This window comes from Pelmatolapia mariae, linkage group LG4 (assembly GCF_036321145.2).
Source record: "Pelmatolapia mariae isolate MD_Pm_ZW linkage group LG4, Pm_UMD_F_2, whole genome shotgun sequence".
NCBI classification, from domain to species: Eukaryota; Metazoa; Chordata; class Actinopteri; order Cichliformes; family Cichlidae; genus Pelmatolapia; species Pelmatolapia mariae.
This window is the reverse complement of record NC_086230.1, coordinates 25697923-25712821: the sequence shown is the minus strand read 5'-3', so window position 1 is coordinate 25712821 and position 14899 is coordinate 25697923. Positions and strand designations below refer to the sequence as shown.

Below are 14899 nucleotides of genomic sequence, written 5' to 3'. Positions count from 1 at the left end.
GTTAGTTCCTTAGCTCTCACAGTCAAATGTGTTTTCTTGCTAATTATAAAAAATAATGTTGAAAACAATAGTTGTTAATGGAATATAATAATGATAATTTAGATTAAATTTAAAAAAAAAAGGAGAAAACCCCCCTACTGGAATCATTGTTTTAATGGGTACATCTAAATAGTGAAGCAAAATGTTCACGCTGCATAAGCTCAACTGTGATACAAAAATCATTAATGAGCAGCCATTAATACCCCACAAACATGGCACATATCTCACATTAATAGAGCAACACTACAAAGCACAGAAATGTAGCAAAGATCTCACACTGAGTCTTCGATTTTAAGGAGGCAGTGTTGGTAGCTACGAAGAGGAAGAGAAGTGGAAACATGGTTGGTCCAGATGACATACCTGTGGATATATGGAGATGTCTAGGGATGGGGTCTAGGGTAGGATACCCAAGAAATGGAGAAGAAGTGTACTGGTACAAATTTTCAAGAAGACGGGTGATGGGCAGAGCTGTGGTAACTGCAGAGGGATAAAGCTGATGAGCCATGTCAAGCTATGAGAAAGAGTTGAAGCTAGGTTAAGAAGAGAACTGATGATCAGTTCCTGTCAAGAAAGAGCACTACAGATGGTCAGATGGAGCATCATTTCTTTGCGGCTCTAGACAAAGTGTAAGATAGGGTGACAAGTAAGAACTGCCGCAACATAAAAAGCATAACTAAGGAGATGAACACAAACAAGGCCACCCTGAGGGGAATCAGTTAAAAAAAAAAAAAAGGTTTATTACAAACTTTAAACAGAAAACTGACAGGGCTGTGTTCAACACGCCACTGGGCAACCAATTAACACATAAGGCAAACACAGGTGAGAGTAATAAATAACAAGTCTAAACAGGCTAAGCTCAACCATACACCGGGGTTAACCCGCAAAGTTCACGACTATGAACAGAGTTGAGCGAGCACAGTTCACAGAAGGAGCACACTCTCCAAAACAGCCGCCCTGAGTGAAGGATTTCCAGTGTTTCGTAGCGGCAGGTGAGAACGATCAGCCACTGATTGCTTCACGGAGTGCCACAGGATCCCCAGGCAGCCAATCGTCTATGTGGGTTGACACAGTGCAATCTGCATGCACAGGGGCTAGCATGAGTCTCCAGCTAGCCAATCGTCAGAGAGTCACTCTTGGCTTTGCCTGAAGGGAAAAGGCGGTCTCACTCCCTCCGAGGCCCAGGGCCGTAACAGGTACTGTATGAGGAAGTCAAGAATGACAGAAGTATGTCAAGTACTGTATGAGAATAACCAAACTGTGGTGAAGTGTGTGGTAGGAGTGACAGGTGGGCTCAAGGTAAGCATTGGATTACATCAGGGATAAGCTCTGAGCCTTTAATTTGGAATACTGATGAACAGGTTGACAGTTGAGGTCAGACAGAAGTTCTCAAACTATGATGTTCACAGATGATATTGTGATCTGTAGTGAGAGTAATAAGATACCAGGTAGAAGAGAACCCAGAGAGGTGGAGGCATGCTCTGGAGAGAAGAGGAATGAAAGTCTGTAGAAGCATGACAGAATATATGTGTGAATGCAATACATGAGGGAGAGAGCTGTAACAGTGAATTTGTAATGAGTAGAGGCAGTGAAGGCAGATGAATTTAAATACCTTGAGTCAACCATCCAAAGCAATGGACAGTGTACAAGAGAGGTGAAGAGGAGAATATAGGCAAGGTGGATTGGATGAAGACAAGTGTCAGGGTGATTTGTTACAGAAGAATAGCAGCAAGAGTGAAAGGGAAGGTTTACAAGTGATGTGTGGTTTGGAGATGGTGTCAGTGACAAAAGGACAAGAGGCAGAGCTGGAGCTGAGAGAGTTGAAGATGTTAAGGTTTTCACTGGGAGCACTGGGAGCGACAAGATTTGAATATAAATGAGTTTCAGAGGGATAGCTTAGGTTGAGTGTTTTGGAGACAGAGTTAGAGAGGCAAGAGTGAGATGGTTTTGAAATGTGCAGAGGAGGGATAGTGGATATGTTGGACAAAGATCTCCATATTCAGTGGGATTGAAAGGATTGAAAATGGAGCTGCCAGCCAGGAACAACAGTTTGGTATGAGTTTTAAAGAAGAAAAAAAATCTTTAAGGTCAACTCTAGAATACAGAATAGTTCAACCAAACCAAACCGGTTCAAAAGTAACTGTATTTTACTGAAACTGCATCCAAGACAAAATTGCAGCAATTTCCCAGGTTGTCATGCCCAACTGATTGTTGCAATTTTTGTGGCTGTAGTGCTCCTTCCACCCACTTCAAAGGGGTGTGTTTTTAGCCAGGAAAGAAGGTTGGCTTGTTAAGTACAATCCAAGTCAACTCCATTAGCAGAAGAGAAATATGGACTGAGCAGGTACAGCACAACTATAGCTATCTTAATTAAGTCGGAGATAAACTAAAGAAACTTCTGCATTGGCTTCATTTTTCTGAATTTCCCATCTAGTATGCTGACTACGGTATATATGAGTAATGCACAAGTTACAGATGCACTTATATTTTCACTGAGAGAATGAACAGAGAACTTATGTTGAACTGGCAAAATGCAGTAGTGTTTTTTAGTCCAAGCCACAGTAAAATGACAGTAATACATTCTGAGTTCATTGATTGTTCACAAGGAGATGATTCAAAGCTGACCTTTACTTGTTCTGATGGTCTGCATCCCTGATGAACCTGCATTGCTCTTTGGAAGTTTAAGTTGTTCAACAAAGCGCATCTGGAGAAGATCAGTTCTTTCTTTGCCTCAGTCTTTCTGTGCTGGAAGTGACACAGCAATTTGCAGCTATACACTTTGTAGCCTATTAACAGTATAGCACACACGCAGGATCACACATAAAGGCCTGCTGCCTCATTAACAGTTTTAAATTAAATTCTGCTGAATTTTATCAGCACTAACTATTTGTTAACCTAGGCTTTCTGCTTCAGGCTCTGTGCCACTCGCATCACAAGGGGTGTTTTTCTTTACATGACTCATACTCTTCACAAAATGATCCCTAATGTCACCTGCTCCAATCAGAGACGTTACATCATGATGATGATGATGATGATGATGATGATAAAATGGAGACAGTATTGGAATTAATTTTTACTAACTGAATAGGTATTATTGGTGATAGTATTGGTGAAAGTACAAAACATGCAACAATACAAAAAAGAAACATGACTTGGCAGAGGGAGGTACTAAGATGGAAGACTGAATGACTTAAAGCTTGATATAGCTTGCTAGTCTGACTTTTCTGTCTCATATGTGTTCTTTATTTCCTGGCTAAATGACTAGGGTATCCTATACTATACACATAACCTGGTCAAGAGGAGATTGTGTGTTCAGGGTTTCAGTTTAAAACTACATGTGGCTAGATGCGCCATGTTTTCATTAATTTTTTAATTTACAGTGTGTTTAAAGCGAAATATAGATTTAATATATAGTTAATTTGCTAAGCTGAACCATCAACATCAGGGATGAAGCCTACCTGTAAAGTTACACCTGCAAAAACTGTGTGTCACATTATCAGTGGGATTTGTACATATTTAGCTAACGATGCAGGAAATGTGTAAAGGTTTGTATACATGATTCTAATCTTGTGATAAGTCTCTTTTGCCCTGCTGGAATTTCAGCTGCTAGAACACAAAACAGACCAAGAACTCCTATTCCGTCAGTACCATTCATTGTACTTTGATCTGTCAAAAAAAAGTGAAGCAGTTTCCACATCTTTATTATGCTATTGGACAAAGTCAGAGCTGAGCACACTCAATCACCTTTAATGTTTAAGAGTATCTAGTTTATAGTTTCGGAGCTTGAATGTGCAAGCATAACTTTAGAAAGAAACAGCAGCACAGAGAAAACAGTCAGGATTAAAATAGTTATCTAGCATTAATTTCCTGTCAACACTTTTGCATTTTACTGTTATTTTTTATGTGTTCTCTAAAGAATTTTATTACCATTTTATCATCATGTGATAATATCTCTGATTGAAGTAGGTGGCACTCATAGAAACCAGAGTCATATAACATGTGGAAAACCCCCTATTCTGTGTGAGCATGCTCAGAGCCTGAAACAGAAAACTCAGTTTAAGTGAGAAAGCTGATAACCACTGTTGTTATACCCATTATCTCTCACTGGGATCTTAGGTTTTGTCAAAGCAGCTAACAGAATGAAATCATCTTTAATATATATCCCTCAGGTGGCACACAGAAATAACAACAGATATTGTGACAAAGCCTCAGGAAAGGCAGGCCTGTTTACACGCAAGGGCAATTGGGGAAGTGGCGACAGCTGTGGCAAACTAAACACAGGTGTAGACAATCAAGACAATGACACAGGAAAAAACTAATGGAAGGAAGGAAGGAATACTGAGGAAACTAAACACAAATAACAAAATCCATGTAACAGTAACTGGGATTCAACTACAACAAGAACTAAAGGCTCACAATTGGGAAAAAAGAACATAGAATCACAGTGAAACTGTACAAAGAAATATAATATTTTAATAACAATTTAATAATTTTATTATATTATATCAAATATTATTATAATATTAATATTTTAAAATATAAACATATTTCTAAAATAACAAGAATGAAATTCAAAATACTAGATGAGAAAGAGGACCAACAGGAAATCGAAATGTTTATATTTATATATGTTTATATTAATCAGAAATTATGAATAATAATTAAACCAAAACCGAAAGCACTACAAAAATACAAAACTTACAATACTGGGACAAAATCCAAGTAGTGCAGAAAAATTGAACTTCCAATAAAAGACTTCAGAGAGGTTATGTTTGTATTTTTGTGCAGTAATCGTTTGGTGCTGAATTATGCAGTATTAATAGAAAGCAGTCTGGGATAACCTAATTTAAATCTTTATGTTATCAGTGCATAGTATAGTCATAAGGATGAGGGTAATAAAATTTTTAATAGATACGTTAATAACTGTAACATAATACGAATTAATTTTAACAACAAAGCTGCATATTGCACAGGGCAGTGCTTACATATACTGCACCTCTGGCCTACTGCAGTTGACCACAGACAGTTGCTGTTCTTGTGATGTGTGGCAAAATGAAAGGATAAAAGAGGTAGAATCTTGATTTTATTCTCCGTCCTATACACACACACACACACACACACATATATATATATATATATATATATATATATGTGTGTGTGTGTGTGTGTGTGTGTGTGTGTGTGTGTGTGTGTGTGTGTGTGTGTGTACGTGTGTGTTATTTGCAAACAGATAATAACAAGCAAATGCTGTACCCGGGTTTAATAGGGAATCCTTGGTACTTCAAATAAAGATATTCATATTTGTAGGTTATTAATTTTGTAATGATATAGCACCATCCAGGGGGAACTCAGCATGGAGTCCAAACCCCCTGCTTCCACATTGCCAACAGAGAAAATCATTGAGCAAACTAGCCAGCAAGCTTTTTCAGGTTCACTTTAATATTTAGACTGGCTTTCAGCATACTACACTTCATTAATGAGAGGCAGTGACTGTCGTGCTTTCTGCAGTTGACCCCAACAAAGCTGTAGATAAGAAATGCAAAAGGATGTTCATTTCTGTGTTTTCTTCCTTTTCTCATTAATATTCTACCACAGTGCTCGTCTGTAATGTTTTCAAAAAAAATTTATATGACGCTCATACCGACATTGTAATTATTATCAGAATGGTCAGAGTAGTTATTCTAAGACTAACTCCAGCACAAATTCTAAATGTCACCACTTCAATCGTTGAAGTCAATGTTTTTAAAATTATTAGTGTGTTGATAAGAAGTGAAAACGTATTACTAACGTATTCAATTGCAGATTCAAATGCAGTGCTGAAGCATCCAGAACAAATTAGCTTCCATCCATGTTCTCCAGGAGCCGGCCTCATTTACTGTATTGAGCAGATCTTCCACCCATGAGTTCATTTTCTTGAAGTGATTAAAATGTCAGAGCCAAGACTGTAATGCATCCTGACTTAAAGTTTGACCAAGAATTGTGAAGTAGATTGCAAATTACCCCCAAAGAATTTACTACTTATTCTGAGTGAGAAGGTGGTAATCAATCAAGGCACTTCACTCAAATGTCAGTTAATCAAGGTGTGTGTCTGGGTTTTTGTGCATGTGTTTGTGTTCGCAGGTCCAAAAAGAAGTGTTCAAATGGGAGTGTATTTTAGTTTGAAGCATTTTGATTCAAACTTTCAGAAACAGTGACTGCCCTCTAAGCAAGTCTAGGGGAATTAAAATCTATATATTTTGTAGTTACAAATAATTATTATCCACAGAGTTCGTGAGCTTTTGCGTACCTGCTGCTGCAGGAACCCTCAGTTTTATCTTTTTATTTCAGATGCCGTCTGCAGTGCTGATAGTTTCTTGGTATGGTGAGGGGGGAAAAAAAAAACAAAAACGCTGAAAAGCACAATTTTTGACGGTGGGTTCAGACACCTGCCTCAGGTATTGCATATTCTCCTTCGGGCTTGATTCCTGCTATCTCGGTAATGAAGAGACACACAAATGAGGCTGCTACTACTGTGTGTTTAAGTGAGCAAAGGTGTATGCTTTATTAAAATAAAATATTCAGTCTGTTTCAGCTAAAAATCAGCCATACCCCACCGAATTGTGTGATAACCAGACAAATAAACTTGGACATAAACCTTTGCTCCAGTGTTCATGATTAACATCTCTCTAAATAGCTCACTAATATAAAAGCATCCCTGTTAAATGGTTATGATTTTAATATATAAAAGAGGACCATCATTGTTTGATTATTTGATTTTACTTTTTGCTCCCTGGCTGAAGTTATAGCTAGTTAAACAATATGATGAAACATCAGGTAATTATTTAAAGAATCATAAAAAGAACGTGAGAGTCAGAGGTTGCAAAGCACAAGATAAATGTAAAAATAATTTTGTTTTGTCTCTCTAATCCTGTGTAAACAGATAATGAAGAAAAAACACGATTTGTTTCATAATTGGTAACAAATTGTGCTTCATTCAAGAACTTCCCTCAGAAACTGATAATTAACTCATATAAGATTTATTCATCCATTAATGACAATTACTGTATAAGCCTGAATAGTTTTAGTAGGAATCACACTCACTGCTGGTGTAATGCTTTCCACTCAGGCCTGAGAAAAGTTGGTGGAGATATCCTGCACAGGCTGGGAAATCAGCCCTATTCAATTCTGAAATAGATTTCTAGATGTTCCCTGAAGATATATTTTAAATGGCCTCATCTCATTTTCCTGGTTTTGGGCTCATAGAACATGTACACAAAAGCTGAGGTAGAAAGCATCCATGTCTGAGATTAACTAAACCAGCTGAACACCTCCCAACACACATTGATGGGAAAAATTTATATAACTATTACCACTCATCTAGATTTTATAAATCTTTCTGGACTAAATAGATTAAAACCTAAAATTGTAAACATGTATTCATTATTTCAAAGTTTGCCAATGATTGCATTTGCAGAAAATGCATTTTGTTCAAGTGTATGTAACGTAAAGAAATCATACATTGCTATTTTGTGCTCACTGGTCATTACTTTCTGATACTGGAAGGAAATAATCCATTACTTTAATTCTTTCATAATGTTGGATGTGATGTCTGAAGAATCTATTAAACCTACACTGATTACACTTACACCTTCCTTTTCACCGTGAGTCAGACCACCTTCAGATGTGTTTTAGATGTATTTGATTGCAAATGTATGCTGCATGCATTAGCACCTTTCAAATGTTAATAATTTTCAATGTTAATGTGATTTTAACATGGGGCTGACTGCAGTGTTTTCTCTGTGAACATGTTTATTTAAAAAGCTACGTGCATTTTCAAGTAAAAACCTTTTGTCTTGAGCAAAAGACCAGAACAGGAGAAGCAGGTCACAAATGAAAAATGCCAGTAGACCATGTGGTTTAATCTGGTTGGTGGATTACTCCTATTAGAAACAAAAAGCATAGCGGTGTACTACAAAGCAGGTTTAATGTAGTTGGGCGTTCTTGGCAAAAACCTCAAACTCCATTTAGAGGTAATGACAGTATAAAAAGTGGTTAGCATGTTTCTCTCTTTACCTGGTCGTCCTGCTTCAGGTTCACATTAAATGTGACATACCATTTCACTCTTTTGAGCATTACGAGAGGTTAAAGTGGAATCGAGCACCTAAGATTGGGTGTAACAGTGCAAATATGAAAAACGAATGACTTATAAGACACATGATAATTTGTTTTGTGAGCTCCAGTAGATTTTTCTTTGTGAGCAGACTGTGATCAGCTGGCCTATGCTGTACTCCAGTACTCTGTGCTCTTTGTGGATTTAGTCAACCTGGTCTACAAGCTGTAAGTAGATAAGTATAGCTCTATGGCTGATTTCCAACACTGTTAAAGTCTGAAAAATATGAAAAAAACTATGAGAAAAAACTGAAATATCTGCAAAAATAGAATGACATAAAGCATATAAGGTGAAAACAGAGTTTGTATAATTCTAACAAGCTTATCAGTCAATATTTGCTCTGTCCAATTTTATTCTTCAACACAGACTGAGCTCTCTTAGGCGAGCTCAGTCTCCAGGAATAGTTCTCCAGGCTTCTTGAAGCACATTCAAAGCTCTTTTTTGGATGTTGGCTGCCTTTTATTGTTTCATTGTGTGTATCCAGGTATGCTTTATTTCCACTGACAGTGTATTTGGGATCATTACCTTGCTGAAAAATTAAGCAGTTGGCAATCAGATGATATCCAGGAAGTACTGCATGGTGGATCAAAATCTGACAGGGTTTTTTTGTGTTTATAATTCTATCAATTTCTACAAGAGTCGCAGCACCACTGGATGAAATGCAGCCCCAAACCATGACAGAGCCTCTGATGTTTTACACATGGCTGGAGACATGCACTGCTCTCCTGACCTCCTCCGTACATATTAGAACCAGTGAGTCATAGATCAGTGTTAAGTTTAAAACTTTAAATGATATAGCACTTTTAAAAAAAAAATCTTAATTTACACTCTCTCCTTGGCAGCAGGTAGCTATGCTTTGCCACAGTTTCCTTTTCACCGTGAACACATAACAATGAATGTGTTGAAGGTGTAAGCAGACACGCAAACAGGCTGTAGCACACACACACACATATAATCCACACCTGTCTCTAAAACATTTAGAACATATCAGAGTTTTTTTGTTTTTTTCTGATAATTTTAAAACAGCAAGATTTTTAGACCATTGAGTTATGACACCTAATAAAGAAAATAAAGAAAATAAAGAAAATGGGGAAATATCACTTGTTTGTTAGCAGATCAATGTGAAATTAATGTTATTGATTGAGTATTCTGAGTGATAAATAGCCTACAAAAATAACTGATCAATTTTCTGTGTGCTTTTAGCTGCCATTCCTCTTGTGTAAAAGACACTGGTGCAGCACATTAGGACTAATTATTCAAATAAAATATTGCAACTTAGTTTTCATTTGGTTCATTAGTTTTCAAGTTGTGTTATTAAGACAGTTTAAAAATTGTGTGTATAAATGTATTCCTTCAGAAGAAAATCTTTAGAACTCAAAGCAAACTGTAAATAAAAGACAATAAAAGACAATGTGACATTTTCAGATGACTTCATGTGTTTGGCATCAGGGACAAAGGGAGCCAACTTTGTGACACTGAAAACTTTAAGTTCAACATAACATGATTTAATTGTGCTTTGTAGAATACCATCAGGATGGAGACAGGACAATTACTGCAAGCCACACTTGATCAGTTTCACAAAAAACAACTTCCTGGTTCAGCCTCACATACGATTCAACAGCAGATACGGGAGGTATGCTTTAGACAGTGATTGACAAGTTGCTATGGTATTAAAGCACAGTGTGCCTCAGTTTCTCAGCCGTGCCTCATCGGGCTTCAGAACACCAAGATGGTGATGATCATGATGATGGCTTCACAACTGGGCTTTATTAACACAGTGGCTTATAACACATCCTTTCCTCCCTTAACTTAAAAATAGAAATTTATTTGAGATTCATGTTTTTTTTTGTTCTTTTTCTTTAAGGAGATCTTGTCAATACAATTTCCATGTCTAGTCCTGCGCCTCACTGGGAATAAACAAGCTTAAAAGACAGGGTGACTACCAGTGGGAGTTAGGAATCCCTGTGAAATATCTTCTTAATTTGACGTCCTTATAGTTTTCATAAATGTCACAGTCCCAGCCTCTTCTTCCTGCGCTGCAAAGGTGTTAACATGTTCTCTACAGAAAAGAGTTGTATATGCTTGCACAGTAAACACTATGTGCCCTTTCTCTGTATGTGTTAATGTTCAGTTTTGTGTAATATTAAATTGCAGTTTTTAACCAGTGCATATTGAATTTATTTCTCAACTACACAATCTTCATCTCTGAGGGTGGTAAAAATGTAAGGAATTGACAAGTCAGATAACAAAAACACTTGTTCGAGAAGACAACTGAAGATCTCTTTAGATTCTGCACCTTCTTTTTTTATTTTTATTTATTTATTTTTTCAGTGTGTAGCAAAGCTGTTTGCTTGAAAGGTGCTGTTCTTATAAAAGATTAATAGTTCCCTGGTGGCCCCGAGGCACCCGAGCCAACAACTAAGGATTCATAAATAAAACTAAATGGATCAATAATTCCAAGACTGTAGAGGTAACCTATGGCTACCCCTACCTTGAAAGAAAAGGCTTTCAGAAAGGTTAGGTTTTAATCGAAGCCTTCCTCCGGTAATAATAAAGAAAGTTTGATATTTATCATCAGAACTGTGTAGTAATGTATCTGATATCCAGAAACCAATTCACATGCTGAGAATGTAGCTATGTAACATGGTTTAAAGTCCCCCAGCACTGTGCTGGACTTGCAGATCAAAAATATAACCTTTATTTGTGCCATGTCCAGAACCTAATTACTGAGGTTATATGGACACTAAATGTGGCTAATTACTAACCACAATACCATAGATAGTATTTTTCCACAGATCCACATGATCCAGTCATGAAGCATATCAGTATGTTATGTGTGTGTGTTCTAAGTACTCGTGCAATTGAATGTTGAAGACTAGCAAACAGGAAGCATTCTCCAAGGCTTCAAGGCTCATCAAAAAATGGTCTCTATATTTCTGACACACCAACATCTGAAGTTAATGTCAGTGTTTTTTGAACATCTCTCACTACCTGTCATTTGTTTTAATTAGCGCCACACAATGGAGTTGGGGTTTGACGCATTACAATCTTTAAACATTTTACTGATGTTTCAGCATTGTTTCAGTGTGAACTTTGTGTCAACCCCAACTTCAGATAAACTATGTGGATAAAAGAGTGCTGGGCCAGAATCCCTAATCTTTGAATTCAGGTGTTTTCAGTCCTATTGCAGCAAGTGTACAAAAATCAAGCCAGTAACCATGCAGTCTGCCCTGTGGAAGAATAGATCATTCTAAAGAGCTCACTGAATTTGAGCGTGGTACTGGAATAGGATGCCATCATTGTGATCAGTGAGTCCATGAAATTTTCTCCATCCTAGCTGTTCCACAATCAGCTGTAAGTGGTATTATTGCAAACTGGAAGTGTTAAGGAAGCACAGTAACTCAGCAACAAAGTAAGAGACAACATAAAGTTACATAGCAGGGTCACAGAATGCTGAGGCATATAGTGAGTTAGTACTCTGTTGGTCCAGCAACTGCAGAGTTTGAAACCTCCTCTTGCATTAACATCTGTGATAAAAATGCATGCCAGGAACTTCACAGCATGGGTTTCCATGGACGAGCAGCTCCTGGAGGTTTAGGTGTCCCAGTGCATTGCAGTCTACTATAGCATACACTATATCTGGGTGTATGTAGTTTTGAGATTTCATGTACAGTACAGAGTCTAAGGAGCTGGAAAGAAAAGCGTCTGGACTTCTTTAAGTGTCTTGAAGATGTTTCACCTCTCACCCTAGAAGCTTCTTCATTTCTAAGAGCAATTGGTGGAGAGTCCCAGATTTTAAGCCCTATTGGGAGTGTCCCTAAGAGGGTCTTGGACTCCCTGTTGTCCCTCTGCCTAATCACAGCCAAGGTGTAAAAACGGGTGTTGGTCACAATCAGCCAAGGTTTCGGGTGATTGTGAGACCTTGCCCCACCCTATCATGTGAATTACTGAGAACAAATGACCCAATGTGTGAGTGAGTGTTAAGGCATCTGGGAAGGGATCTCAAAGCTGGATTTTCACTAGCTGGGCCCACGTCCTCATTTTAGGTTAGACAGCGTTTTAGTAGATAAAGGTGAATGGCTTGGACGTGAATTGAGCTGCGGTTTGGGGAAGGCCTCGAAGGGGACTGCTGGTGGCTCCCGGGCCTAGCAGATCCCCATGTACTAAATAGAAGTGAAGAAGTTAAAGAATTGAAAAGGGGAGGGAGGGTGGGGCACATAAACGAGAATGAACAGCTTGTAGAACTGGGGGAACATATATAGATAAGAACCAGAAGGAACGTGTTTGGAGGCGTGGTCCCGCTCCTGAAATTCGATACTTTCCACATAGATGGCAGACAGCTGGTGTCGTAAGCCACCCCCTCTGTTCAAGCAGGGTCGTTCACAGTGGACTTCTTTCATCTGGGACTCTCCACCAATTGCTCTTAGAACTGAAGAAGCTTCTCAGATGAGAGGTGAAACGTCTTCAAGAAACTTAAATAAGTCCAGATGCTTTTTTTTCCAAGCTCCTTAGACTACGATGACCTGGATGACTGAGACCCTTCACAGACATTTACAGTACAGACATTTAAGAGAATGACATTTAAGCATTCTTTTAAACATGTCATCAACCCAGCTTTTGTCCTAACCGCCAAACATCAAACATATTGCAGACACAAAATATTAATGCTTGACACTTGTATATGTTTTCAGCTCCTCTGTCATCTGTAATAATAAACATAAAAGGCTATTTTAAAAGAACTGTCTCGGAGCTGTTCCTATCAAATTGGTGAGTTATTTTGCTAAAGCTACAGCAGTCACTTGAATATGTAGAGCAAAGACATAACTACAGAGAAGTATGGATGATCTCTGAATCGTGAACAGGGGATCCATTGTCTCAACAGCCAACACCAGATGGTTATTAATCAACTTTTATTGAACCAAAGTGCCAAAGCAGAATGACATATTACACTGCGAAGGGAAACTCTTGTGACAAATAGGACGAATAAAATCATTTGCCTGTGGTTTGCAAAGCCATTATCTTGGCAGCATGATGATGATAATTATGATGCATGTTTTGGTTGTACAAGCTGTCCTGTCAGCATCGAATGCCTAACAAATACATCCACACCGTGTTTATTTGGGTGTTTGTTTTAACAATGCAGTACAAAAGACGGACAACTTTCTTTGTTAGCTCTTAAATATTTTGTATTTTTCTCTTGCTGTTACACAAAAGTCAGAAAGATTTGACACTGACATTTAATGAATGCTTTTTTTGTTTCTTCTTTCCTTATATTATTAATTAATATTTTCAATGCAAGACCAACAAAGACATATTTGTCAATTGCGAGTAATATTTTTTTTGGAGTAATAATTTTATAACTATAATAAATAAATTAGAGACACACTAAGTATAAATTTTAATTTGCCATTATGCATAATTTGTGCTTTTGGTTTTGGTTGTTATTAATGACAATATGCTTAACTAAAGATTTTGGATCTTCTTCATTGTGGAATTGCTGCTTGCCTAAAAATATTTGAACACCCACTTTTTTTTTAGATCTGTGATCCAACTGACAGCCAGTAAACTTCCACCTAAGATAGATGTGTGTGTGTGTGTTTTCTTCAGTCATAAAACATAAAAGCATGTGGAAATATTCCTGGACATGAAAATAACAACTCCTGGTGACTCATTCATGTGTATTTTATTTTTTGTCTTTCCTCCCAGGGGACTAATGCCACGTACACTAGACAGCCAGATCACATTAGAGAAGACTCCCAGCTACTTTGTTACCAGAGAGGCTCCCAGACGCATTTCCAGCATGTCCCACGAGACCAAGCTGATCGTTGTGGTGCGTAACCCAGTCACAAGAGCCATTTCTGACTACACACAGACGCTTTCCAAGAAGCCTGACATTCCCACGTTTGAAGAGCTGGCCTTTAAGAACAGAAGCTTAGGTCTTGTTGATACTTCCTGGAATGCCATTCGGATTGGGATGTATATTGTGCACCTGGAGAACTGGCTGCAATACTTTCGCTTGTCGCAAATGCACTTTGTGAGCGGTGAGCGACTGATAACAGATCCAGCAGGGGAAATGGGACGTGTCCAGGACTTTTTGGGACTGAAACGAATTATTACGGACAAACACTTCTACTTTAATCGAACCAAAGGTTTCCCCTGCCTGAAGAAACCAGAGAGCAGCAGCCAGCCACGATGCCTCGGTAAATCCAAGGGCAGGACTCATGTACAGATTGAGGAGGAGGTCATAGAACAGCTGCAGGAGTTTTATAGACCATTTAACATCAAATTCTATGAAACTGTAGGACAAGACTTCAAGTGGGATTGAATGTACCTTATTGAGAGACTGTTGTTTATTAAAATGTCTGTACCACTGGAGAAATGTATCTTTAACAAAATGTTTAAAAGAAAAGTTTATTGAGATATGTAGATTAAAGAAAAGATCTAAAAGAAATGATATAGAACTCTGACTTCAAAGCTTAAATATATAAATGATTTCACAACATTCCCGATCATTCTGGGGACAAAAGTTTCTTTAAGAAAACACTTAATATATACAAACACACAGTTTTCTTGTCATACATGGCATTCATTAACATGCAAATAGTTCTCCATTAACTAATTCGTTAAGAAGTAGCCAACGCCTTCTTAATGAATTAGAAGGCTTAGTCATTTAGTCACACCAGACATAAAAAGATTACATTGCTTGAATATTCA

At 37.8% G+C, this 14899-nt stretch overlaps 1 protein-coding gene across 1 annotated transcript in view; it reads left to right on the top strand.

Moving 5' to 3' along the window:
* hs3st2 (heparan sulfate (glucosamine) 3-O-sulfotransferase 2) overlaps positions 1-14548 on the top strand; it is a 28728-nt gene extending 14180 nt beyond the window's left edge. The window contains exon 2 of the mRNA XM_063470752.1: positions 13892-14548. Coding sequence (XP_063326822.1) covers positions 13892-14510 — 619 coding nt within the window. The 3' untranslated portion in view covers positions 14511-14548. The remainder of the gene's footprint in view (positions 1-13891) is intronic.
* Positions 14549-14899: the final 351 nt, after the last annotated feature.